Here is a 27,262-nt window from a genome sequence, read left to right on the forward strand (position 1 = left end):
AATAACATACTATTCCAATTTATGCGATTGTAGGGCTTTTTATGAAGATATTGATCATATAATTTTTCATTGTACAAGATTCATTGTACCAAGAAATACATTTTTAAAACAAATTCAAAATTTAGGTGGGCCCACTCCAATATCTGTTCGAGATATTTTAGAAAATATGCATCTTCCAATTTTGAAACTTTTATTCCAATTTTTGAATGATATCTCTTATTATGTATGCTACTGTTTTTTTTCCTTTTTCGTATGTTTTTTTTCACATTTGAAGAGTAGTTTACTATGTGTGGTATCCTAGTACATACATATGGAGATTTTCAACGACCTCTCGATCTTTCAAGGCCTTGGCTCTGCTATGGATCAATGCCGTTTGAGCCTTTTATTTTTAAGATTGTTTATTTTGTAATGTTTTTTGAAAAGATAAAAAGGTTTTATGGCTTTTTGAGAAAGATTTCAGTTAGAAATCACTCAAAGGGGCTTTTCCCTCCTTCAAAATTTCAAGTTAAAAAAAAAAAATAAATAAATAAATAAATAAATGTAAAACTTTGACATTAATGTTAGTGAATCGAACAAAATATCAACAATTTTGCCTTGAAGTTGAATTAGTGACTCAAATTCGAAAAAGTAGCTAGTAGCAATGCGTAAAACAAGGAGACTTTGTAGTGATTGGCCAAAATGTGACAAAGTCGCTAAAACGTGAATTGCTATCACCCCTGCTATTTAAAATACCATTATTTCCTGAATAAGAAAAAAATACCTCTATTTCCCTACGAATGCAATAACAGCAACTTTGGCAGTAAAAGTTTTGGAACTGCTTATGAAACGCTAAACCGCGGCTTAACTGAGAGACAGGCTATGTAGTCTGTACCAGTGGTGATGTAATGCCAAGAAGATACATTTGTTATTAGAAAAGTCATGTTTCATTATAGTTGGTGTAGTAAAGTACAGAACACTTAAAACATATAACAAACTCAACAAACTAAAAGACATGCTGGTGGTATACCTAGCATTAATCATCTGAACTTTCAATAACTGAAACCGTGGTTCTCAAAAGCATTTATACTCCTTTTGTATGATGTTCCCCAGGTAAGATGCTGGTATGCTTAAGTTTCACAGCATAACTTCATCGTCTCCCGTCTCCGTTGTTTTTGAAACATCTTTCGATTTGCTGAATTGCGCGGCTAACAATTTACTCCTTTCTTCTCTCTTCTGCGCTACGTTCACGTAGATCGGCTTCCCGGCAATCAGGCGTCCATTCATGTAGAAGATTGCTTTGAGTGCAGCTTCCGAATCCGCACCGTAGCAAACGAAGCCATGCTTTTTCGATTCACCGGCATCGTTCCGCGCGATCTTGGCCGAGGTAACTGTTCCGAACGGGGAGAACAATTCCCGCAGCCTATTGTCGTCGATTGTAGCGACCAAATTCTTCACGAACAGATTCGCTGATTCGGTCTTTTTTGCTGGCGGGGGATGACTCATCTTATCGGCAATCTGGAAAATCCGGGTATAAAGATTATAGACTTTAATCTTATTTAGTAATTACCAAGGTTCAAGTGCAAAAAACCTACGGCAGAAGCTGAGGATGTTGGGAAGAAAATCGATATCAGATGCAAATCACTGATTGTAAACCAAATTTCGCTGTTTTTGTTTACTGTGACCGATGACAGCCACACGCTAACTCGGAAGTACCCATTAAATGGGTTCCATGTACCCATTTTTATGAACAGTACACTGAAATGAATTTTATTGTAGAAACTACTGAATCCATGGTAAAATTAAGAACTGCACCAACGATTTTCAACCGACTACATTAATCTGTTAACTCTACCATAACATAGTCCACAAGAAAATATATTCTGTTTATTTAACCAGAGTTGTAGTATTTATAACTATAAATATTCTACACTGAAATGAATTTTATTGTAGAAACTACTGAATCCATGGTAAAATTAAGAACTGCACCAACGATTTTCAACCGACTACATTAATCTGTTAACTCTACCATAACATAGTCCACAAGAAAATATATTCTGTTTATTTAACCAGAGTTGTAGTATTTATAACTATAAATATTCTAGATTTGACAAGTTTGGCATTGTACTTTTCACCATACTGCGTTGTACGGTGGGTGTCACGGATTGAAATACAATGCTTTGTAGTCGAGGCTACTATGAATGTAGTCACATTTACTACACTGCTCAGTGATTTTTACCAAATTATAGTAAACTTAACAGAATTTTGTAGTCGGTTGAAAATCGTTGGTGCTGTTCTTAATTTTACTATGGATTCGGTAGATTATACAACAAAATTTGTTTGCGTGTAGATTTGACAAGTTTGGCATTGTACTTTTCACCATACTGCGTTGTACGGTGGGTGTCACGGATTGAAATACAATGCTTTGTAGTCGAGGCTACTATGAATATAGTCACATTTACTACACTGCTCAGTGATTTTTACCAAATTATAGTAAACTTAACAGAATTTTGTAGTCGGTTGAAAATCGCTGGTGCTGTTCTTAATTTTACTATGGATTCGGTAGATTATACAACAAAATTTGTTTGCGTGTACACTGCAAAAATTATACTCATTTTCTATACACGGGAAAAAATTCTGTGGTAAAAATAACTATTTTAGCTGACTACGCCCATTCTTAAAACTACCATGGAAATTCAGACCAATTTACTATGTTTACGGTACACTGAACCAAGTAATCATGTCGGATTTATCTAAAAACACATATGGGTTTTTCCATGTAGTTTTTCACATAAGGTTCATCAGATTACAACATGAACATTTGCGATTTAATTTTAATTACATTCATCAGATAAAACACATACATTTGTTCTGAAAAGTTAATATGAGTTAAAGGATTGTTACAATAAATTATATGCAAAATTCAGATGGAAATCATTGGTTTTGTTCGTGATTCTCATATGATCATTTAATACATTTTATTTTTATTTTTAGGGATCCTTCTACTAAAAAAGTCGAAAATCAAAATTTGCGTTTCAAATTGTTTATTCAAAACATTATTACACAAAAAATGTCTGTATATCATGCATATTGAAAACCGCGATTTTTTTCATCCACGATCCATCGTCTACGACTTGCTTAAGTGGAGGTTTTCCTAATCCTTTTGTCCTTCATCCTTCTGTAAATTTTAAATTAAAACTAACAAATTTATTTTTGATTATTTGTGTATAAATATTGAACTTACCTTTCTTTGTCGTTAATCAATGGCGTTGTAGAAATCCACTGAACGCGTTGTAATTATTTTTTAAAGAATAATGAACCTGCTTAAAATGGAACAAACTTAATACGCCATCTTTACAACACTACTAATTTTCACATCTGCGAATCACATGATAATTATCGGATAGCATACATGGCTTTTGTTCATATACAATTCACAGTATAAACCAATAAACATGATGGGGTATTGTAATGAGGTTTATGTACTTTCTACATAAATGGCAATGGATACATACAGCGGGGATTCGCTGGTTGGAACACGATTCTCTTCCATCTAGCGAATCCGACCCGTTAGTTGGAACGACTGACAGCTGGTGAAAATGCTCCACACTAACGCATCTGGAGAGCGAATCGTCACGAAACGCACATATACATACGCATTTGTTCTATACACTCTTAAAAATAATGAAAATTACTGTGGATGTAATTCTGGTTATGACTGAATGACACATGATGTAAGTGATGGAACGACAGAAAAACGTGTCCTTGAAGATGTATTGAACAAAATATGTAATTTTACATGTTAAAAGACACGAAAACGATGGGACTGTAATCGATATTTCCCAAAACAGACACTAACGTAATTAAAATTTGACACAAATTTACGTCATTAGGCTCGCTTCTTTTATGTGCATCCAGAAAGACGTAAATCACATCATTTTTGGTAGTGTGTATATGGAGACTTCAATGCGACGGTACTCAGACGTCAAAGTCAGTTTGACATTTTCTGTTGACATTTGAGTGCTTTTTAGTTGGAATATTTTCCAACCAGCGAACATCCAACCATAGAGTCATTCCATGTAGCGGACCTCCAACGAGCGAATCCCCACTGTATAACATTGATAGGATTCCCATTACTGTAGATGTATGTGACGTTTTTAATACTTTTTATGATATTTCTTGGTTCAGTGTAAAATCAAGCGCATTTCTGGTCTGCTGAAAATTGCCGGTGCGAGCGCTTAAGTTAACCCCCTAAAATGGTAGTTTATACCGCACATTTTTTTTGCGTGTATGTGCATTCACACAGTTATTAGAACTCAACTAACTCAACCACACATTGACTCGATGGACGACAAATATAATGTGAATATTTACTACTAAACAAAATTATGTGTGAGTACACATAGTGAAAATTTATGTACTTTTACACATAACTCGAATATGGAAAATGAACACCAGAAAATTCACTAGCAGATCTCAAAGGAGGTTGCATCAGCCATTTTCCTTTTAGTCGCTACGCTTCTTCAACTCCGGAAAAAAGTTGATTTATGTACGGTAAGTTGTAAAATTGTTAATCTATTGATCTGATTAGCTGATTCGTTGTTTTATTTACCGCTCAGTAATAGACGTTGTCAGACTGCGGGGGCGTTTCAAAGACCTATCTTCTCTGAAAAGATAGGAATAGAAACCATTGCTAAGGACTTCTGGGAGCATACCATAAAGCATTCGCCAACGGCACAGTAATTCGTCTGTGGCAGCACTCCGAGTTAAAACCACCCGCATAATCATGAACCATATCGGTACTATTCCCCCTACCATCCACAACAATTGGGTCCTAAAATGTTTAATGAATTCTTGTTTTTATGCAATAATACGAAAGAGCATGTTATTGCAACTACTTTAGCAAGTTTTCCAGCTCAAATAACGGCTATAACATTTTTAAACTTCAATTTTAAAAATGGTTTCGAATATGAACCTTGACACTTGTGATCTTGTTTGACATTCACTTTTTCGACAAAAATGCCACAGGGCATATAGTTTGAACACTGGGGTTGTTCCTATCTGACATTTCGGAAGGGACACGGAAAACAAAATATACCCAACATTTGAGTTTAAACCAAAAGGTGTGACAAAATCATAAAAAAATGTTTTTTGTACTTAAACCAATGAAAATCAACTAAAAATTGAGTAAACATGTGTTTCTGCCCTAAACTTACGCGTTTGGTACTAAAATTGAGACAGGGCTTTAGGACCCTATTTGCGACAATATCTGGACCACTACGTATAACATGCAAATTAACAATATGTCAACAGTACGACAAACGTGTTTGACAATTTTGTGAATAGTGAATGGGAAAATAACAATGTGGGGAATGGGCGGTTAAGTTATGTAACCATATAAATATGGCGATTTTCACGAACAAAATTTTCCATGAATAGTTCGTCAAACGGTAGATATACCGTCCATTTTTTGACAAATTTATTTTAAGCCAAATGGTTAAGAAACATTAAAACCATAAATATTCAATAAAAACAAATAATGTTTGTGTAATAGTTGGTCTTTGGTGCTAAATGATTATTTTACTGTATGTGGTATTGTTCTTTTGGATTTAAACCATAAAATAGAAATGATACATTTTGAGCATCTTCAGCAGAGTTATATTTTCCCAAGTATAAAATCCCATGGACTGTACTTTTAATAAACTTATTTTATTATTTCACATTAGGGAAAGGTTCAGTTGTTGATTCACCACTTGTAAATTTTTCTCACACGTAAATTTTCAGGCGTTGAAGAATATTTTCCGATGGGTTCCAATTTGCCAACATTTTAGCTTCCGCTTAACGGGAATCGTGATGGAACAGCGTAGTGCACCGTCCCGGGAAAACATTGTTTGTCTTGTTTCTGGTGAAGCACCGGTCTGGTTTCGGTCATTTTATCTAGTCCCAGCGTCTCCGATCCCAGCCATTTTGCTGAAAGGGCTCGGCCAGTTCGACAGCAGATTGTGTCGATTCCGTCGATGATTCCACTCCCGCATCTAAGAGAAAAACAAATGACTCACGTGCTACATTTAGATTATTCAGATCAATTACTTACCGGCGCTACTGTTGCTGGACATTTCACACTGATTCATGCTGATTTTATAAACTATTTTTCCCAAAAACAAATCCGCCAAATGGATTCACTTTTTTCCATATTTAGATAGAGAGAAAACAAACACTCTAGTAAAACATCACATCAGCAATGTAGGTTTTCGATTTTTTTTTTCGAAATATGTTTTCACACAATTTGTTGAAAAACTATAAAAGTGTTCATTCACAAAATTCATAACCCTGAAGGGGGTGGGTGGGTGTCCTTAAGATGTTACAGCTCATACAATATTCGAAAAATACTCATACAAAGTGCGCAACGAGGAGTTGGGTGGGTGTCAAAAATGAACATTTATGACGTTATGAAATTTGTGAATAAACCCAAAGAACCAAAAAACGGTAGTGTTTCAAGATTAAGTTGGATTTTTTTTTCAAATTATTTATAATGCTTACGCTGTTGTGAGAAAATTTTAAGAGTGGATTAAGTTCGCTTATGAACCTGTTCACGAATACTATTGCGGGTGACTGTTTGCCAAACTGTAATGAAAAGGTAAAATACAGTGAAATGCATATATGTGCTAGTGTGTTGCGTACAAACCATTTTACGGACGGTAATTTTATACTGCCACTATTTCCTACGAGTTTTCTGTTTCACAATATTTCACAATTTCTGAACAGTATTATATACTGTTACTGTTTGCTGTGGATTATGAAAACCGTTATTAATAGTCTAGAGCTCTGGAACTCCAATTGTCCAACAAAAAGGCCACTGTTTGTGATATAATAACTCTTACAGCTAGAAGAATCTTATTGTTTGGAAAATACGACGAATTGTATTTTTCTATGCGGGCAGGCTACGGGTCTGATATCGAGGCAAACTTCAGCCGCTGTGAAGTGTCTTCGTTATAGAATGGAGCACATTGTGCTATTTCGAAGATATTCCGGTTGTAGTTTGTGGACACTTCTGGTGATTCGAATTCAGGCCAACGGGCGGTACAATCATCAATTACAAGATAGTTTTTAGATCGAATCACCAGTTAGTCATTGATTGAATTGAACGCAATAAATAAACGTTATATTATGCTATTAAAAACCTTTAACGTCGTTTATTACCTCGTAACAATCTTATTAGTATTAACCAATATTCTTCATTTGAAAGGCATTTAAGATATATGCCCTTTTCATACACATTTCATTTGTTATCACACATAAATTTGAAGATCGCAAAATGAACACGTGGTATGTGTCCCACAAATAAGCATCATGTACATCGGCACATTGCAAAAATCTATTTGTGCTACACACACTGTAACACCAAAGTACCCTTTAAAGGGTAAAAAAGTACCCTCTTTGAGAGAAAGTAGTTTAACTCATAAAAAGAGTAAAGGGCCCTTACTCATTAAAGAGTAAACGGCTTGTACGTCAAATCAACGAGTGAAGTTTACCCATTATCGAAAAAGGATTTTTAGAGAAACAGGGTAAAATTTACTCTTTTTCCGAACATGAAAATTCAATCTATTTTATTGTTTATTTTCGTGTATAAAACATAAACTATAGCAACTTCTTAATATAAACAAACGTATTTTATTCAACATAATATTAACAATTATTGTTCTGATGCAGTAGAATAATCTATTCATCAATAAGCCTGATGTATGGAGCAGCTGTTACTGGCGGTTTTGCGCAGCGGGGCATGCAACGGGATGTATTGGGCAGAAAATTCATTCTGTAAAATATTTGATTATTTGTCTAGATAGAGGACACAGCCACGAAAAATATTAAACCTACCTTTTACGTATCCGCACTTTTTAATTCTTATTTCTGATATAATAGTAACGAACTAATGAACATCAAACGCTGTTCCATGAATCTTAAATGACTACACGCTAACTTTGAAGTACCCTTTAAATGAGTTCCATGTACCCATTTTCATAATCAATATGGGAATGTCAGAAAAAGGGTATTTTTTAATGACATAAAAAAGGGTACTTTAGCTCCATTTCGAAGTTTCCCGTCTCGTGGAAATAATGGGTAAATTGTATACATGCTTGTTTGATATCATCATATCCGCCATTGTTCGAATTTGTTCCGTTGCCACCCGGCATTACTGAAAAACAAATTGTGAAAAGTGGAATTCACGCGTTATTTCAAACCAATCCAGTGACCATTTTTGTGCTGATAGTTTTGTTTCTAACGATGCTTTTCTAACACGTAAGTAATGCGACGATTTTCTCTTGAATGACATCTTTACAAATTGCTTTATTGTTGCAGATACTTCGACATCTGTGTCAATTCACCCAAACTGTTCGGGCCGGCTCCAAGGAGGATTTTTTGAAGCAGTTAAAGTGATCCAGATTCTTCATTTCCAAGTGCCGTATGTTTGGAAACTTCCGACAAAAGGAACAAAATAATGATATAATTTCTTAAATTTGTAGATTAAAATAATAAAACTGAACAATAAATGTAAGCTACATTTATGAAGTTTTTGGATGGTCTTTTGATATATTTCTCAAACTTTTTATTTCTGGATCCCTAATCTCAATCTGCGGCAACATTCATCCAAAAAATGAGGTTTTATTACCCATTTTCATTGTAAAGACCAAGAGTGAAAAATACCCATTATTTGAAGTTCAAAGCCAATACTCTTTAATGAGTAAGTCGACTTTACTCTTTTAATGAGTTAAGCCACTTTAGTTGGAAATGGGTATTATTTTACCCATTAATGGGTACTTTCATGTTAGCGTGTATAGCTGCAAGATTTTTTTCACCCATTAAAGAGTAAATACGCGGAACATATAAATGGGCAAAAAATACCCATTATTTGAAAAAATGAAGTACCCTTTATTTTGACGTCTCCATATATAAGAAAATAATGGGTATTTTTCACACATTAAAGAGTAAAGCCGAGTTTACAGTGCATATACAGGATATAGATATTTTTTCCAGTGTACTGAATAGGGTCCTAAAGCGATGTCCAAATTTTAGTGCCAAACGCTTAAGTTTATGCCAAAAACACATGTTTACTCAATTTTCTAATGTTTTTCGTTTGTTTAAGTGCAATAAAACATTTTTTTTATGTTTTTATAGATTTTGTCACACCCTTTGATTTATACTCTAATTTTGGGTGTATTTTGTTTTCCGTGTCCCTTCCGAAATGAACAATGATAGGAACAACCCAAGGGGCAAGACAGCTTTAACATGAGTTAATATTTTCATCGGAGTTACTCAGAATGCATCATGTTTGCTCACTTTCATAATTTTGGCATCCCTACTGGGCAATCCCAAGATAAAAGATGGTGGGAAGTGCAAAAGAGAGTGTTCTTCAGAAAAACACAAAAGTTCCTCAGGCTTGCTCAGAACGCATCAGCTTCCATCGTTTGCATCAAAAACAATCATGATTGCTTGCAGGTCTCTCTAAACAGCTGTCACTTTTCTGCCGAAAACAATCGGAGCCATCGCAGCAGCTTGTTGACTTTTGATCGGTGATTAATTCAGGGCAGGAGTTGCATATGTAAGCTAAAGTTTAGTAAAGAAATGAGATTCAAACTAATGATTGTTTTATATATTTCAGTCCAATAATCCCAGTGCTTGCATATATGTGAAAGCCGCGTAAGACAATCGCGACGTTGCACAACTTTACCGCTTCATCCTCGGCCACCGATAGTAAACATCTGCACCGTTCTGAAATTTCGTTCCTTACCACCGCCCACTACTCATTCGACAACGAATAAGGCACTATGTATATTGTGAACATATAAGGCTGTTTAAAATCCTTTAACCAATATCGGGGCAATAACACTAGATCATCAGTTTTATCCACTATTGCTGCGGATCTACTAATGGACGAAAACAATGAGGAACAAAATCGTCAAGTGGACAGAAAATACTCGAAGCGGATTCAGCATACAACCAACAATACATAATCAAAGAGGTCCGATTTGACAAAACTCGCCAAATCGTCAGCAAGGCCAGGGCCACTAAGCTGGATCATTCGTTAGTTGATTGTTCTTCAACTCGGAAGCGGAAAAGGACAAGTTTACTTGTGTAAAGTGTACATCGATTGAGCCATACAGGAAAAGCTCTTGCGACATCAAAAATATCGAAATTCGACACGAAACCTCTCGAACTCGACAATTCTTGTTAGCTGAGCTAAAGCAATGCATCGAGAAATTTATTCAAGGTAAGGAAGCTTTTGATTGTTTTATTTTTGCTCTTGGTGAGTTTACCGCTGATTGCAATTTCAATTAAATTATCATTTACCAGAACCCTTTTAGGGAGCCGGATTCTATTCTTTGCACTTTTTATTCATTTCGGCAGTAAGGTTTTTTTAAAGCTACGAAGCTAATGTTTGAAAAAGTGAGTCATGGAAGTGCACAAGTGGTTCTGCATCCTACATTGTTTTAATCATCGGTTCGCACGAAAACCATTACTTTAATAAAAATCACATCATCGCATATTTGCGTCACATCTTGTTCATGTTTTCGCATTAATAATAATATTTGCGATAGCAGTAATGAGTGAAATGAGCAATGAAATATATAATTTTTAAAGCAGAGTTTCTCAATCTGTGAGTCGCGACCCTCTGAAAGGTCGTAAGCCAATATCAGGGGGTCACAAAAAAAAATCCCAAGTAATCATGATGATCAAGCTGCAATTTATGCATATGAACTGTGTATATAAAACTAGCATTACTGCATAACTACAATTAAAGTTGATTCAAAGTGGGAAAGGGACCCACTAGAGCCATATTGAAGTCATAATTCATAACATTAACTCGACTTTTCTCACTTTGAATCAACTCTAACTGTAGTTATACAGTATTGCTAACTTTTATTAAACTAAACGTTTATTTGCATAAATTGCTGCTTGAACATCATAGATATTTGGGTTCTGAATTTCCAAATTTTTGAGAACAAAACAAATATTTTATTGGACAGGTAAATTGTCCTAAAATTTTATGTTCTCATGGTTAAACAAAATAGTGTTAGTAGAATTTTCAGCAAATTCCAAGCGTTTTTAAAATTAGTTGGCTGAAATATCTCGCTTGATTTGTGATAACGCAATAACAGCCATTTGTAACCTCGTGTGTAGCACGTCATTTCTGAGCGAGTACACACCATGTATAGAGGAATAACACCAATTTACGACCCATCCATACGATTTTGGCCTACTTCGTATGGAAATCCGAAAATTGGTACAACATTCTTGTAGGTAGAAAATTAGTGATTTTCCCCTATGGGTTCATTCACATATTTCATAACACTGACAATTACACGGAGAAAAATATTTGGTAAAAACAACTAATTTTCCCTTCATTTCAAACGAAATCTTAGGTTGAGATTTGCACAAACATGTTCTTAGTTTGATTTTACTTTTTGCGTTGGTTGAAACAAACTAAAATTCTAGGTGGTTTTGCCTTGGAAATGACATTTGATTTTAACAACTTTTGTTTGAAACAAACTAGAAATTCGTTGTTCAATTTGACAGCAGTAAAAACAACTAATATTTTAGGTTGTTTTAAACTTAGAAAAGCGGTTTGAAAGAACAAAACTATATGTTAAAACAAACAAATTTATTGTTTGTTTTTAACAAAATCTTTGTAGGAAATTCTGCTTTGTTTTCTTTCTAAATATTTTAATTAAAAAAATTAATTGTAGGCTTAAATTTATTTATTTATACTACTACATACAGATGCAATAATTATCCAATCAATATTTTTATAAGCTGCTTTTAATGTTTTCCGCTTGCCCATACGCGTGATCCCGAGGGGGGGGGGGACGTTCAATTCTCCGGAAAACATTATCTGCAAAATAAATAAACCACTGCTATTGTATGAAAATATGTAAATTTTAAATTTTACCTCAGGGTTCTCCTTCAGGAAACACAGATAAACGAAGCTTCTTCCTGGGAAACTTAAACAAAGGGAATCTGAAATATAATGGAGTAGCGTGAAGGTCAGTATTTCTGGAACCGATTGTAAAATTAAATGTTGATAAATAAACTATGCTTACCCAATAATATGCACATGTCAAAATATAACAGCATACACGAACTAGTAGACATTAATAACAATGTATAAATTAGCTTTAATGGCTATAACGGCTAACTTTGCAGATGTATTACATTATGTGGATAGCTACAAAAACCGTCAACAAATCAAACTAAATATTTGGTTTGTTTCAAATATTAAATAAACTTGTTTACTTCTTCAAACAAAAAAATAGTTTGATTCAACCTTCTATTCCTGTTTGAATTTTTAAAATCTTGATAATTGTCAACAACCCAGTTTATGGCAAAAATAAACTATGCCTTGGTTAAAAACAAACTTATATTTTAATTTGATACAAACTTGACCAACGTCGAATCAAAATGAAAATTTCAGTTTAAAACAGCACAACTTTTTAGGTTGTTTCAAACAAAACATTGACTTTGTAGCAACAAATTCATGATTAAAAACAACCAAATTTCTAGTTTGAAAAACAACAAAAATTTTGGTTATTTCAAACTAGCTTGATTTTTCTCCGTGTACCATTTTTGACACCCACCCACCTTTTCGTAACGCTTTGTGTATGAATATTTAGGAAATTTTATATGAGCTATAAAATACAATATCATATTTAGCTCGCCTTGTACCGTTCTATGTGACCATTTACCGTGCATCGAGATTTCGTCATGATTTAATGGATCATTAAAATAACCAAAACAGCCGCTATGGAAAGCATAGATAGCACCACCGTAGCCTTGTGTGTTTGACAGAACAGCAATGCTGTCACAATGTTAAATCACATATACAGTGGCGCCTTTGTTTTGATGTGGTGAGCACTTGCAAAAGTTACGTTCAATGATCCATTTCGAATCTTGAAGAAACATTTTTGGTAGAGCAAATATGTTATTAGTAGTTTGTTTACTACGGCATTTCAAAATTTAAAAATGTTCTATGTCTTCCTTACCATTCTCATTATAAAAATAGTGTTCTGTGAAACTTTCAGTTTTTTCGGTGGTTATTAAAGGTGTCCCAAAGACAATGGGGAAATTGTAAAAAACACGTTAGTACTGTAGTGTAAGTACAAACTTATCATCTCATAGTGAAAACCTATTCGTCGAACCTAAACGAAGAATGTTGCTGAAGAAACAAATCCATTTCGAGTCAATTTTGTTCGTCATTTTGCAGAAGATATGGGAGATCGGATTTTAATTTTTTTTGAAATTCGAACCGCCCTAATGTGCACTCATTTTTAGGAGTATGCAAATCTTAATTTATAATAAAATACCAATAAAATACACAAAAAGTTGAGAAAATGGTTAACTTATTTATTTATTAAAGTATAACGGCTTTGAGAGGTTTGACTGTATTGTCCAAACCGTTTCATATCAACCAAAAATTAAATAGGGAGCCGTATCTTATTCTTGGCACTTTTGATTCACTTCGGCAGTGGGGTTTTTTGAAAGCTACAGATACAGACCACAAATAATAGGTTGGGTGACAAAACGTCGAAAGACAAAATGTCGAATGCCAAAACGTCGAATGCCAAAATGTCGAAAGGACAAAACGTCGAAGGGACAAAACGTCGAAAGACGAAACACATTTACCGATATGATTAAACAATGTTTAAGACTTGGTTTAAGACCTAAGCGGGGGTGAAGAAATCGGCCCTAAGACATATAGGGAAGGTGTACCGATATTCGCCATGTACCAGTTTTTCGCCACCCCGGATTATATACCGTTTTACGACATAGGGAAGATGTACCAGTTTTGGTCACCCTAAGGAAAAATATTGTTTATACTTAAATCAAAAGACTTTTGATTACTGTCAATACTTTGAACGAAAAGCTTTCATCCCATGCTCTGCAGGTAAAATATAAAAACTAATCGGAAACCTTGTTTTTGTATTGTGAATATTGGACCAAAAGAGCAAAAAGTTTAAGGAAAATTATTTTTTTGACGTTAACTACGTCTTACGGCAATATACTGGGTGTCAATTGAAAATCTAAAATTTTGCGACCGTCACGAAATTATGTAAGATTTTGAACGCTAATAACTCAGTCATTTATCTATAGATTTTAAAAATTTTCCCACCAATCGGTCGGAAATGTATACAGCAATTTTCTCGAATGGAGAAAACTATTGAATATCGACAATAAACTATTGAAAATTTGGAAAATGTCGACCCCTTTCTTACGCAACCAATCACGTGCAAGCAGTTTTCCACGCTTCTTTTGCGTTCCGCTTCGCACTATAAAACCAGACCGATTCCTGCTTCTTCGCTCATTCTTCTTTTTGCCGTCAGACTGTGAACATGGTCAGCGAGCAAGTCTCGAGTGCCTTTCGCATTCTCAGCTCAGTTTTCAATGGAACGCGAATGGAACAACAACACGCCGCCACGACTGAAGCCGCTTGTTGAAGCGCACATCGTCATCGCCACCGCAAACCTCATCGGGCGAGGAGGATTTCTACCAGTGCGCCGTCAAAGTGTGTCCGATCACCAAGCGGCGGCAAGTTTGTACGAGATGGCTGAAGAAAATCGACCAAAGCCGCTTGTTGAAGCGCAAATCGTCATCCGCACCGCAAATCTCATCGGGCGAGGAGGATTGCAACCAGTGCGCCGTCAAAGTGTGTCCGTGTTACGCAAATTCAACAATTCAATCGGCACTTTCCAGAGCCAACACATGTGTTTTAAAGAGTTGATTGTGTAATATTCCTTAATTTGTTCGAGATGGCTGAAGAAAATCGACCAAAGCCGCTTGTTGAAGCGCACATCGTCATCAGCACCGAAAATCTCACCAGGCGAGGAGGATTGCAACCAGTGCGCCGTCAAAATGTGTCCGTGTTACGCAAATTCAACAATTCAATCGGCACTTTTCAGAGCCAACAAATGTGTTTTAAAGAGTTGATTGTGTAATATTCTTTAATTTGTTCGAGATGGCTGTAGACAATCGACCAAAGCCGCTTATTGAAGCGCACATCGTCATCAGCACCGAAAATCTCACCGGGCGAGGAGGATTGCAACCAGTGCGCCGCCAAAATGTGTCCGTGTTACGCAAATTCAACAATTCAATCGGCCCTTTCCGGAGCCAACTAATGTGTTTTAAAGAGTTAATTGTGTAATATTCCCTAATGTGTTTACCACATACTTGCAATAATTTCTTAATTCATCTCATAGCAGCATACAATAATTGATTAATTACGAATAATTGACAATACGGCAATTTGAGGATGTTTCCGAAGACGCTGCTGCAGTGCCGTCGGGATGCAATAACAGCATAATGCTAATCTTGTAATTCCCTTACCCAGACATCAGTTTCATATAGCCTATTTCCCAGATAAGAAAACGAAGAATTTGAAAGGAGGAGCATCACCTGCTATTCTAAGGGTATAAAGCATCCCTTATTCGTTGAATTCGGTTTCATTCTGTTTTCGCTTTCGAGCTGGTAAGAGCTCCTCCAAACCTGCTCAGCTCCTCGCTACCAGAGGCAAGCTGTTTGTACGAGTTGGCTGAAGAAAATCGACCAAAGCCGCTTGTTGAAGCGCACATCGCCATCCGCACCGCAAATCTCATCGGGCGAGGAGGATTGCTACCAGTGCGCCGTCAAAGTGTGTCCGTGTTACGCAAATTCAACAATTCAATCGGCCCTTTTCAGAGCCAACAAATGTGTTTTGAAGAGTTGATTGTGTAATATTCCTTAATTTGTTCGAGATGGCTGAAGAAAATCGACTAAAGCCGCCGAAATGTGTCCGTGTTACGCAAATTCAACAATTCAATCGGCCCTTTCCAGAGCCAACAAATGTGTTTTAAAGAGTTGCTTTGTAATATTCCTTAATTTGTTCGAGATGGCTGTAGAAAATCGACCAAAGCCGCTTGTTGAAGCGCACATTGTCATCAGCACCGAAAATCTTACCGGGCGAGGGGGATTGCAACCATTGCGCCGTCAAAATGTGTTCGTGTTACGCAAATTCAACAATTCAATCGGCACTTTTCAGAGCCAACAAATGTGTTTTAAAGAGTTGATTGTGTAATATTCCTTAATTTGTTCGAGATGGCTGAAGAAAATCGACCAAAGCCGCCAAAATGTGTCCGTGTTACGCAAATTCAACAATTCAATCGGCCCTTTCCGGAGCCAACAAATGTGTTTTAAAGAGTTAATTGTGTAATATTCCTTAATTTGTTCGAGATGGCTGAAGAAAATCGACCAAAGCCGCTTGTTGAAGCGCACATCGTCATCAGCACCGAAAATCTCACCGGCGAGGAGGATTGCAACCATTGCGCCGTCAAAATGTGTCCGTGTTACGCAAATTCAACAATTCAATCGGCACTTTTCAGAGCCAACATATGTGTTTTAAAGAGTTGATTGTGTAATATTCTTTAATTTGTTCGAGATGGCTGAAGAAAATCGACCAAAGCCGCCAAAATGTGTCCGTGTTACGCAAATTCAACAATTCAATCGGCCCTCTCAGGAGCCAACAAATGTGTTGACGTTAACTACGTCTTACGGCAATATACTGGGTGTCAATTGAAAATCTAAAATTTTGCGACCGTCACGAAATTATGTAAGATTTTGAACGCTAATAACTCAGTCATTTATCTATAGATTTTAAAAATTTTCCCACCAATCGGTCGGAAATGTATACAGCAATTTTCTCGAATGGAGAAAACTATTGAATATCGACAATAAACTATTGAAAATTTGGAAAATGTCGACCCCTTTCTTACGCAACCAATCACGTGCAAGCAGTTTTCCACGCTTCTTTTGCGTTCCGCTTCGCACTATAAAACCAGACCGATTCCTGCTTCTTCGCTCATTCTTCTTTTTGCCGTCAGACTGTGAACATGGTCAGCGAGCAAGTCTCGAGTGCCTTTCGCATTCTCAGCTCAGTTTTCAATGGAACGCGAATGGAACAACAACACGCCGCCACGACTGAAGCCGCTTGTTGAAGCGCACATCGTCATCGCCACCGCAAACCTCATCGGGCGAGGAGGATTTCTACCAGTGCGCCGTCAAAGTGTGTCCGATCACCAAGCGGCGGCAAGTTTGTACGAGATGGCTGAAGAAAATCGACCAAAGCCGCTTGTTGAAGCGCAAATCGTCATCCGCACCGCAAATCTCATCGGGCGAGGAGGATTGCAACCAGTGCGCCGTCAAAGTGTGTCCGTGTTACGCAAATTCAACAATTCAATCGGCACTTTCCAGAGCCAACACATGTGTTTTAAAGAGTTGATTGTGTAATATTCCTTAATTTGTTCGAGATGGCTGAAGAAAATCGACCAAAGCCGCTTGTTGAAGCGCACATCGTCATCAGCACCGAAAATCTCACCAGGCGAGGAGGATTGCAACCAGTGCGCCGTCAAAATGTGTCCGTGTTACGCAAATTCAACAATTCAATCGGCACTTTTCAGAGCCAACAAATGTGTTTTAAAGAGTTGATTGTGTAATATTCTTTAATTTGTTCGAGATGGCTGTAGACAATCGACCAAAGCCGCTTATTGAAGCGCACATCGTCATCAGCACCGAAAATCTCACCGGGCGAGGAGGATTGCAACCAGTGCGCCGCCAAAATGTGTCCGTGTTACGCAAATTCAACAATTCAATCGGCCCTTTCCGGAGCCAACTAATGTGTTTTAAAGAGTTAATTGTGTAATATTCCCTAATGTGTTTACCACATACTTGCAATAATTTCTTAATTCATCTCATAGCAGCATACAATAATTGATTAATTACGAATAATTGACAATACGGCAATTTGAGGATGTTTCCGAAGACGCTGCTGCAGTGCCGTCGGGATGCAATAACAGCATAATGCTAATCTTGTAATTCCCTTACCCAGACATCAGTTTCATATAGCCTATTTCCCAGATAAGAAAACGAAGAATTTGAAAGGAGGAGCATCACCTGCTATTCTAAGGGTATAAAGCATCCCTTATTCGTTGAATTCGGTTTCATTCTGTTTTCGCTTTCGAGCTGGTAAGAGCTCCTCCAAACCTGCTCAGCTCCTCGCTACCAGAGGCAAGCTGTTTGTACGAGTTGGCTGAAGAAAATCGACCAAAGCCGCTTGTTGAAGCGCACATCGCCATCCGCACCGCAAATCTCATCGGGCGAGGAGGATTGCTACCAGTGCGCCGTCAAAGTGTGTCCGTGTTACGCAAATTCAACAATTCAATCGGCCCTTTTCAGAGCCAACAAATGTGTTTTGAAGAGTTGATTGTGTAATATTCCTTAATTTGTTCGAGATGGCTGAAGAAAATCGACTAAAGCCGCCGAAATGTGTCCGTGTTACGCAAATTCAACAATTCAATCGGCCCTTTCCAGAGCCAACAAATGTGTTTTAAAGAGTTGCTTTGTAATATTCCTTAATTTGTTCGAGATGGCTGTAGAAAATCGACCAAAGCCGCTTGTTGAAGCGCACATTGTCATCAGCACCGAAAATCTTACCGGGCGAGGGGGATTGCAACCATTGCGCCGTCAAAATGTGTTCGTGTTACGCAAATTCAACAATTCAATCGGCACTTTTCAGAGCCAACAAATGTGTTTTAAAGAGTTGATTGTGTAATATTCCTTAATTTGTTCGAGATGGCTGAAGAAAATCGACCAAAGCCGCCAAAATGTGTCCGTGTTACGCAAATTCAACAATTCAATCGGCTCTTTCCGGAGCCAACAAATGTGTTTTAAAGAGTTAATTGTGTAATATTCCCTAATGTGTTTACCACATACTTGCTATATTTTCTTAATTCATCTCATAGCAGCATACAATAATAGATTTATTACGAATAATTGACAATACGGCAATTTGAGGATGTTTCCGAGGACGCTGCTGCAGTGCCGTTGGGATGCAATAATAGCATAATGCTAATCTTGTAATTCCCTTACCCAGACATCAGTTTCATATAGCCTATTTCCCAGATAAGAAAACGAAGAATTTGAAAGGAGGAGCATCACCTGCTATTCTAAGGGTATAAAGCATCCCTTCTTCGTTGAATTCGGTTTCATTCTGTTTTCGCTTTCGAGCTGGTAAGAGCTCCTCCAAACCTGCTCAGCTCCTCGCTACCAGAGGCAAGCTGTTTGTACGAGATGGCTGAAGAAAATCAACCAAAGCCGCTTGTTGAAGCGCACATCGCCATCCGCACCGCAAATCTCATCGGGCGAGGAGGATTGCTACCAGTGCGCCGTCAAAGTGTGTCCGTGTTACGCAAATTCAACAATTCAATCGGCACTTTCCGGAGCCAACAAATGTGTTTTAAAGAGTTGATTGTGTAATATTCCCCAATGTGTTTATCACATACTTGCTATAATTTCTAAATTCATCTCATAGCAGCATACAATAATTAATTTATTACGAATAATTGACAATCCGGCAATTTGAGGGTGTTTCCGAGGACGCTGCTGCTGTGCCGTTGTAATGCAATATATTGACGTTAACTACGTCTTACGGCAATATACTGGGTGTCAATTGAAAATCTATAATGTTGCGACCGTTACGATATTATGTTAGAGTTTGAACTAAAGGAAGGCTGAAACTATGGCAATCGACTAAAATTCAAATGCAGAAAATCACTTGGCGTAGTTAACGTCATGCGGTCGTGTCTTGTACACAACCCCCCCTGATTTTATAATCCGGGGTGGCGAATACCAGTACCGTGCACCCCCGCTAATTTGAACGGTACCTCATGGAAACCATCGGGGTTCATTTTTAATTTGAACTTCTAGTCACCCTACGAACAACGGAAAATCGTACTTCTGGTTACCCTTTTGGCTGTTTTGTTTTGATTCTGTGTTCCGTTCCACAGCGTTCCATTTCACTTTACTCCGTTCCATGAGCTGAATGACGTTTGAACCATTTTTAATCTGAACGATGTGCAAATTAGCGGGGTACAAATTAAAAAGTGTTCAGATTAAATGTGGTCAAACCAACGGGGGTGCCCGGTACACCTTCTCCATATGGTTGTCAATTGTTTAGTGTTCGCTAAATTGCTTTAGCATGATCAGGCTTGGGAACTGTGATCACAATGGATCATTGAAGGTTGTTTTTGCAAGTGCTCACCGCATCAAAACAAAGGCGCCACTGTATATGGGTTTTTACATTGTGACAGCATTGCTGTTCTGTCAAACACACAAGGCTACAGTGACGCTATCTATGCTTTCCATAGCGGCCGTTTTGGTTATTTTAATGATCCATTTGCCACAGTTCATCGATTCTGCCAGTCAACCAAAACACAAAGCAGCAGCAGCATTAATACCATCAAGTGTTGCGCTGCCAACGTTCCGCACACTGCTTGACTGTTTTTGTCTCTCCACTATGACCGTTTTCGGGCAGCCATTCCATAGCGAATGATTGAAAAAATGTTGAATAATATTTCGCTATTATCGCTAATATTTCGCTATTATCGCTAATATTTCGCTTGTGTTTTCAACTAATTGAAATTTATTAGCACTACCAGCAAGAGCACAATCATTCCGTTGTGATACATATAAACAAGTTCAATTTCATGCTGCCTTTATCGAGCAAAAATGCAAAACCCCGAAAACCGGAAAAATCGTGTCACCACTGTGCTCGAGTCATTTCGCATTCGGATTTAAAAAAACGTTGTGAAGAAAAATATTACAGTTTTGAAGAGCCGTGACATTTTTTGTTTTGAACGGTCATGGTTTGCGTTGGATTTTGATGGTCGTGTAGAAACATGTAAATGTAGAGGCGGTAAATGTTTGCGACAGTACATTTCCCATCCCTGAGCATGATACGAAAACATTCTTAGAAACCTCAAAATTTGCTCAGAAAATAATAGAAAAACATATATTTCCTTAAACTTTTTGCTCCTTTGCACCTTTTTTTCGTCATGGTGTTCCTGATTCGCCACCCTCCATGAGAAATCAACGTAGGTGGCGAATTCAGGAATAGAAATTGAAAACGTGGCAAATACTGGTGCAAGTGGTCCAGTATTCGCCACCTCAATTTTTAAAGCGAAGTAGGCCGTCATTGAAATTTTTAAGCGCCGTTGATGATTGTTGCTCATTCATCTCACGATTTCGAATCAAAGAAAATCAGTTGGTTTTGCACTGACACAGCTGAAAAAGTATCAGCATACTTTATGCATGTTAGCGCGTGCAGTGATACATTTTCAAGTCAATATAAACTATCAAGACTGAGTTTTATCAGTTTGAAACGCAAGCTGAAAAGTCATCATTGTTGCCAAAACGAATGACGGGCTACTTAGCCTTAATACAAAAACAAAGTTTCTGATTAGTTTTTCCCAGCAGAGCATGGATTGGAAGCTTTCGTTCAACGTATTGACAGTAATCAAAGGTTTTTTGATTTATGTATAAACAATATTTTTACCTAGGGTGGGCAAAACTGATACACCTTCCCTATGAATGTATAAATATTCAGCTGTATGTTTTACATATCACTTTGAATCATTTTTGTTGCAGATAACCACATCACTCCAGTAGGACACCTACATGGTAAAACCAGTAACGCAGATGTTGGACACTAGATCGTTAGCTTCCAAACAATCCAAGTATGAAGCTGAAGACGACGTCATCGTGAAGGCTGACCTAGGCACAATTTATACGCTATTGGAATTGATCCTGAATAAAACATTCAATGAAGTGCAGCAGTAAATGGCCGTGTTGATTGTGGCCGATGATATACCGAGAGATAAAACCGTGACGTGTGAACAAACGATGTACAATCAACTCTCCCTAACTCGATATTGAAGGGACCTTCGAGTTAGGGAGGTATCGAGTTACAGAACACAAAACAAGTGCAACTGCGATCCAAGGGACCATCGAGTTAGCCATGAAAACCAACTTTTACTATGGTTCTCAAACTCGATATCGAGATACGGAATATCGAGTAAGGGAGAGTCAACTGTATTTACTTTTCGAAGACATAGCGCAATTAACATCTTTTCTAACGTATCAGAGCTGGTCTTTTTTCAGCGATAATTGTGAAATGTATAATTGTTCAAGAAACATGCTGTTTACTTTTCAGAATTTTTATTTGAATTTTAAAATAAAATAAACAATTATTGCACGTTAAAATCTTACATAATAAAAGTTGGCGATTAAAAGCAAGCATCGACTAACAACATTTGATGAATAAAACATTCAAAAAACTAATGCACTGATATATGTCCTTAACAATAGAAACATCATTTTTGCTGAAATCTTCTCATTCTGTCCGATGATAATCTATTTCGGCCATCGGTCAGCATCCACAACAATGTGGATTTTTTCACATTTTTAATTTGACCATTAGAATCAGAAATCCTGAACGTATGTTTCTGCCCAGATACAGAGTTCTTAATATTTAATTCCTCGCAGTTGGTGAACACTTTGTTCGCATCATACACAGGTCTTAAATCCTCATTTAAGGTGTTCGTTAACGTAATATTCTGAAATTCATCACTTTGATGACAACAGTTTGCTTCCTCCAGTTCCTTACTTTGAATAACATCTTCGTGCTCGACATTCTCACCTTCGAAACAATATTTTACTCCTACGAACTGTGTTTCTGGTGTTCCTGCTACTACATCATCTTCTTCGTCCTCTTCTTCTTCTTCTACTTCTTCTTCGAAACTCTCATCTATTCCTACGAACTCTATTCTTGGAACTATTGCATGATTACAAACTGAATCATTTAGATCAATCATTGCCTTTTCAATTCCAACTTCCAACAAATTTTGTTCAGCATTGGTTTTGCATTTTTCAATTTTCCTGATGATGTCATCATTAGATGGTAGAGCAAGAGAAGATTGGTTATGCTGTTTGGCGTCGATATAGGGGTAGCTGATGCGATCGCGGTTTTCATACATAATACATCGAGTCATGTATATCCTCTTTAGCTTCTCCGTTAATTCTTTTATGGAAAAGTTAACTACTGTTTGATGTGTTGACGACAAAGATCTTAACTCTCGAAACAATTTCTCGCATGGCTGGCTGGATAGATAGTCAATTATACATTGTTCTGGAACCTTATTGTCGCGACATATGCAAATGAATAAAATTAGTGCATGCGCATCTAACTCAAGGCAGTGATACGCGTTTGGCGTTATGCATTCCGCCAGGTTGTTGTATTTTTGTTTACAGAAATTCCTCCATCCACGTACTATGAATAAACTGGTCCTAGAAAAAGTATTATGTTTTAAATTTGGTTTTGTTATTTTTTTATTATATTTAATATACCAGATATCTTCGATACGTTCGAGAAATGGATGTTCAGTCTTGTCGAATGATCGATACATGCGCCGCATAAGGTCTATAAACAACACAGTACCCTTGCTGTTCGGCACATGCGTCATGAAGTATTCTAAGTCCAGTTTCATAAGCTTTTCCGTCGAGTCGAATTTCATTTTATCTTTAAGATTTATATCCGACATACACAATCCATGCTTGTCTTTGCTGTGGTTTTCGATAAGTTGTTTCAAATGCTCTTTCTTGATTTTATACTTTCCTAGAATTCAGATAAAAATTTACTAATCGATAGCGCATAGTTATAATCATTTACAAGAAATAACAAAATTATTTAAGGGATGATTGAAATATTACATAACGCAAAATTTGAAAATTATAGACCTTCCCCACGCAACAGCTTTTACACGATTTTGTTTTGGGCCGTAACATTATGCAAGACCCTCTTTCTGTTGCGTTACGCGATATTTGAACGATCCCTAAGGAAGTGCTCAAGTACAGCTTTACCGCACAGACAAACAGACGTAACACTAAAGAAATGTCCATCCATTTTGCATTTGATATCTTGCGTTGAGAATCACGAATGTTAAACGATTTTCAGAACATTTTACGATACTGCACGTCGAAGTACTTTTTAGTGAAACAAAGCAAGCAGTCAAAAACAGTCACCCGGACAAGTAATTTGCAAAAGATAAAATCGAAGATGAGAAATCGATCATTGTAAATATGCCCTTATGGATACTGAACGCGATATGGACTTTAAAGGAAATCGTACTAAAGGCTCAACAACAAATTCCATAACGCTCTGGACATAATATTGCAGGGCTCTTCTTGAAATATAACATACAAAATGCATTAGGAGGGGGTGGGTAGATGTCGAAAATGGTTATGTAATTTGTGAATGAACATTAAGTATTACGTTCGTTTGTCTGTGCATACCGTATTACATTTTGATTGATGTTTACAATAAAATCATCTTACCAATCGTCATATCGCCGTTCAGCATGCGGTTTCTAAGCTTATTGATCGTGTGAGTCATGTCTTGGACATTGATCGGAGTTTTACTGAACCAGTCTACTCGGAACCAAGGTCCCCATGGAGACGGTGTGCATGGTCTATCAAATCCGGCTCTAATTCGCATAGCCTTCATTAGCCTTGTGTCGCCATCTGAGGCATTGGCCAAAACAGTAATACCGTGACTTTTTAAAAGAGATTCTGTGTAATTCCAACGATTGAGGACATCATTATAACTAAATTTATTATTAGAGCAGGCATGGTATATGACATAGGGAGCGGCTTCTTTGCTCAATGGGATCGCCATTTGAACGTAGGCATAATTTCCCACTGGATAGGATTTTAAGTCGCTAGCCATTTTGTAAGGGGTGTTCGCTTTAAACAAATTCCTCACAGGCAATCCATTCGAATCCATCGGAGCCACGAGTCCGGTTATTGAATCTGCGTTGTAGTCATAGTCTGTAGAAGAGGTTATTCTTGTTCCATCTTCGCATAACACAACAGCTAATGGAAATCCGTATTTAATTAAATACGCTTTTAAACCCTCCGCATCTATGATACCTTCTTTGATGTGTATGGTTTTCTCGTTGATGTGCCTTTGAATCGTTTTCTTGGACATTGTCGCCATGTTTGATCGTAAATACTCATAATGGGCGTTTCCTGTAGTTAGGTACTCGAAGGCACACATATCTTTTTCTATTGCATTATATCGTCTGGCTTGCTTATTTGTTATTTCAGTTTTTGAATGCAAACTATTCATAATTTTTAAATACTCCGAAGAACTATTGCATTCGGTATTGTGGTGAATATCATTACTTTCTGAATGCTCGAAAGGTTGAGATTTCTCTAAAATTTTAACAGAGTTACACAAATGTGTGTTGATATGTGCACAGTGCCGTAGCGTGCGATTGTTCCCCGCCAAACACGCCAGTCTACGTGGCGCCAAAATGGGTGAGCACTTGGTGATATTTTTGAAAAGGCATCATGAAAAATATGTACATAGAATCCTGAGTATGAACCTAATATTATCCTGAAAAAAAAAGAATTCTGAACGGAAATTTTGGACACAAATGTTAAAAGATCTATAACTGTGTTGAAAAAAGCAAGTATAGCTGCGAAAAAAGTAACATTTGATTGAAAAAAGTGACTTTTTGTTGCAAATAGCGACTTTTTAGTGACTTGGTCGAAGAAGTTTTGTGACTTAAAGAATGACTCGCTACCAGCCCTGTGATAGAGAAACTAAGTTACAGCATGCCAGAGTTGAGTGTTTTGTGTGAAAATCGGCTTTCATTGCTATTATTCTAAACCAAACTGTAAGTTCTGACTTTGACAAAGACACACACATGAAGGTTCGCCATAAGGCAACGCTACGGCTCTGTATGTGCAATGCATTTCTTGTTATTTACCATCAAGTTCATCATTTTGAACAAAATAATTATCCTGAATTCCATTAACTATGTCAATTAACGGTTCGAAGGCAGGAAGATCTTCATATGACGAATTGATTTCAGCATCACCATGATATGGGTCCAAATCATCAACATCGAGCGGTTCAATGCTGAGACGAACGATGATACTCGAACGTTTGTCGGAAACTTCTTCGCATCCATTTTCCTTTAGACGAGCTTCTTCCGTGAAGGATGATGAGGTTGGTTCACGTTGAGTTTCATTTAAGGTGTTTATGTTAAGCATTTCTTGTTCCAGCGGGTCGTGAATGCTTAAATACTCAACCTGACAGTAAGATGAGCTACGGTCTGATTTCAATTCATCAGGAATAAAATCTGCGTCTTCCAGGTCAAACTCTGATTGACTGTGTATCGGATCAGCAGGCAGTGAATCGATTCTATTTTCCGGTTGGAAGGGATCGGTCTCGAAAACCTTCGAGGGGCCTGGCTCAATAATGTCTGCTACAACGTCATTTGTTCTTCTCTTTTTTGGACGATGTTCGTTTTCTGGTTGATGTCGGTGTAGATGTCGCAAATAATTGAAAAGTGGCCATGAACGGGGCGGGTCTCGCACAATCCGTATTACTTTGCCACAAATCGGACATGCAACCATGGCCACTATTTTTCCTCCAGATCCTCTTTCAAATTGCGGTTTTGCGTTTAGCTCGTCCAAAGATTGAACTATTTTATGGATAATCTCGGTGGACTCTGCAGCATCATCCCTGAGATTTGAGAATTAAAAAAGTACTATTATATTACTGATACATTATTATTAGACCATGCAACTTGATTTTTTTTTTCATTTCGAGCTTTATAATTTCCAATTTCAATTTGGAAAGAGGACTTCGACCACTACCATTACTGCCCATACGAAAAAAGTAAGTATTGAGAAAATAACGCTCGAAGTTTGAAGCTCGACTTCTCATACTATTATCATAAATTTTATAGTACATACATTTCTATACGCCATATTCATTTAACACAACCGCACAGATAACTAATTTTGCTTCTATTCATTAGTAAAAAGTATAAACTTGAACGTAATTCACGTTTTGCAGTTGCTATTTGGGTTGAAAGTTCATTTTTAAGCAAAGCATTTATTTTCATATCCAAAGTACATATTCAAACATGAATGTTGCGACGAAAAAAGGCGTTGATTCGAAAATGTATATGGTACAGTTATGCTTTAATGGGCAGATTAGGAAATGTTAAAAAATCACGTCTATTCGGGAAGAAAAAGGGATATTTTTCAAAAATTTGACCGTGCATCTGATATTTAAAATTCGTTTGGTTGAAAAATATAAAAAAATAGTGAACGCAGGATATATATATTGAAAACTTACGATTTGGAGAGCTGAAATTTGATTCGCGTTTTTAGTGCATCCCACTCCTGCATTTTGTGGTCATCTGTAAAAGCTGTTGGAGCCGATGTGGAGGCTGCCTGTTGTCCCGAAATAGGGCTCAAGCTTAACAGCTTATGAATTCCACAAGTTTTTACGGCCTCAACAACGGTCTGCAATACCCTTACATCGCCGATGCTAAACTGGAAACCTTCCGGC

The 27,262-nt window shown here is 37.2% G+C and overlaps 2 protein-coding genes and 2 long non-coding RNA genes across 4 annotated transcripts; 1 reads left to right on the plus strand and 3 right to left on the minus strand.

Moving 5' to 3' along the window:
* Positions 1-896: 896 nt before the first annotated feature.
* LOC5568670 (polyadenylate-binding protein 2) lies at positions 897-1,734 on the minus strand. Its single transcript, XM_001652455.2, has 2 exons — positions 1,572-1,734; positions 897-1,494 (listed from the first exon to the last, which is right to left on the minus strand). The coding sequence occupies exons 1-2, from the start codon at positions 1,716-1,718 to the stop codon at positions 1,114-1,116; spliced, it is 528 nt and encodes a 175-aa protein (XP_001652505.2). The 5' UTR covers positions 1,719-1,734; the 3' UTR covers positions 897-1,113.
* A 7,524-nt stretch (positions 1,735-9,258) lies between these two features.
* On the plus strand, positions 9,259-22,158 carry LOC110679077. The gene is made up of 3 exons (XR_002502193.1): positions 9,259-9,574; positions 9,635-10,243; positions 21,481-22,158. It is a non-coding gene; the product is annotated as an uncharacterized LOC110679077 (long non-coding RNA).
* Positions 11,719-12,114, minus strand: LOC110679078. Its single transcript, XR_002502195.1, has 2 exons — positions 11,924-12,114; positions 11,719-11,866 (listed from the first exon to the last, which is right to left on the minus strand). It is a non-coding gene; the product is annotated as an uncharacterized LOC110679078 (long non-coding RNA).
* On the minus strand, positions 21,933-25,307 carry LOC110679076. Its single transcript, XM_021853019.1, has 3 exons — positions 24,226-25,307; positions 23,239-23,506; positions 21,933-23,178 (listed from the first exon to the last, which is right to left on the minus strand). Exons 1-3 carry the CDS (start codon positions 25,016-25,018, stop codon positions 22,206-22,208), a joined length of 2,034 nt encoding a protein of 677 aa, XP_021708711.1. The 5' UTR covers positions 25,019-25,307; the 3' UTR covers positions 21,933-22,205.
* Positions 25,308-27,262: the final 1,955 nt, after the last annotated feature.

This window comes from Aedes aegypti, chromosome 3 (assembly GCF_002204515.2).
Source record: "Aedes aegypti strain LVP_AGWG chromosome 3, AaegL5.0 Primary Assembly, whole genome shotgun sequence".
Classification (NCBI taxonomy): Eukaryota; Metazoa; Arthropoda; class Insecta; order Diptera; family Culicidae; genus Aedes; species Aedes aegypti.

Excerpts from the sequence above, each read along its gene's own strand:
- LOC5568670 (XM_001652455.2), bottom strand. The coding sequence starts at position 1,718 with ATGGGTACATGGAACCCATTTAATGGGTACTTCCGAGTTAGCGTGTGG. Across the intron at positions 1,495-1,571 it reads CAACATCCTCAGCTTCTGCC|ATTGCCGATAAGATGAGTCA; the intron begins GTAGGTTTTTTG and ends CGGATTTTCCAG.
- LOC110679076 (XM_021853019.1), bottom strand. The coding sequence starts at position 25,018 with ATGAATAGTTTGCATTCAAAAACTGAAATAACAAATAAGCAAGCCAGA. Across the intron at positions 23,507-24,225 it reads GAACGGCGATATGACGATTG|GAAAGTATAAAATCAAGAAA; the intron begins GTAAGATGATTT and ends TCTGAATTCTAG. Across the intron at positions 23,179-23,238 it reads GAACGTATCGAAGATATCTG|GACCAGTTTATTCATAGTAC; the intron begins GTATATTAAATA and ends TACTTTTTCTAG.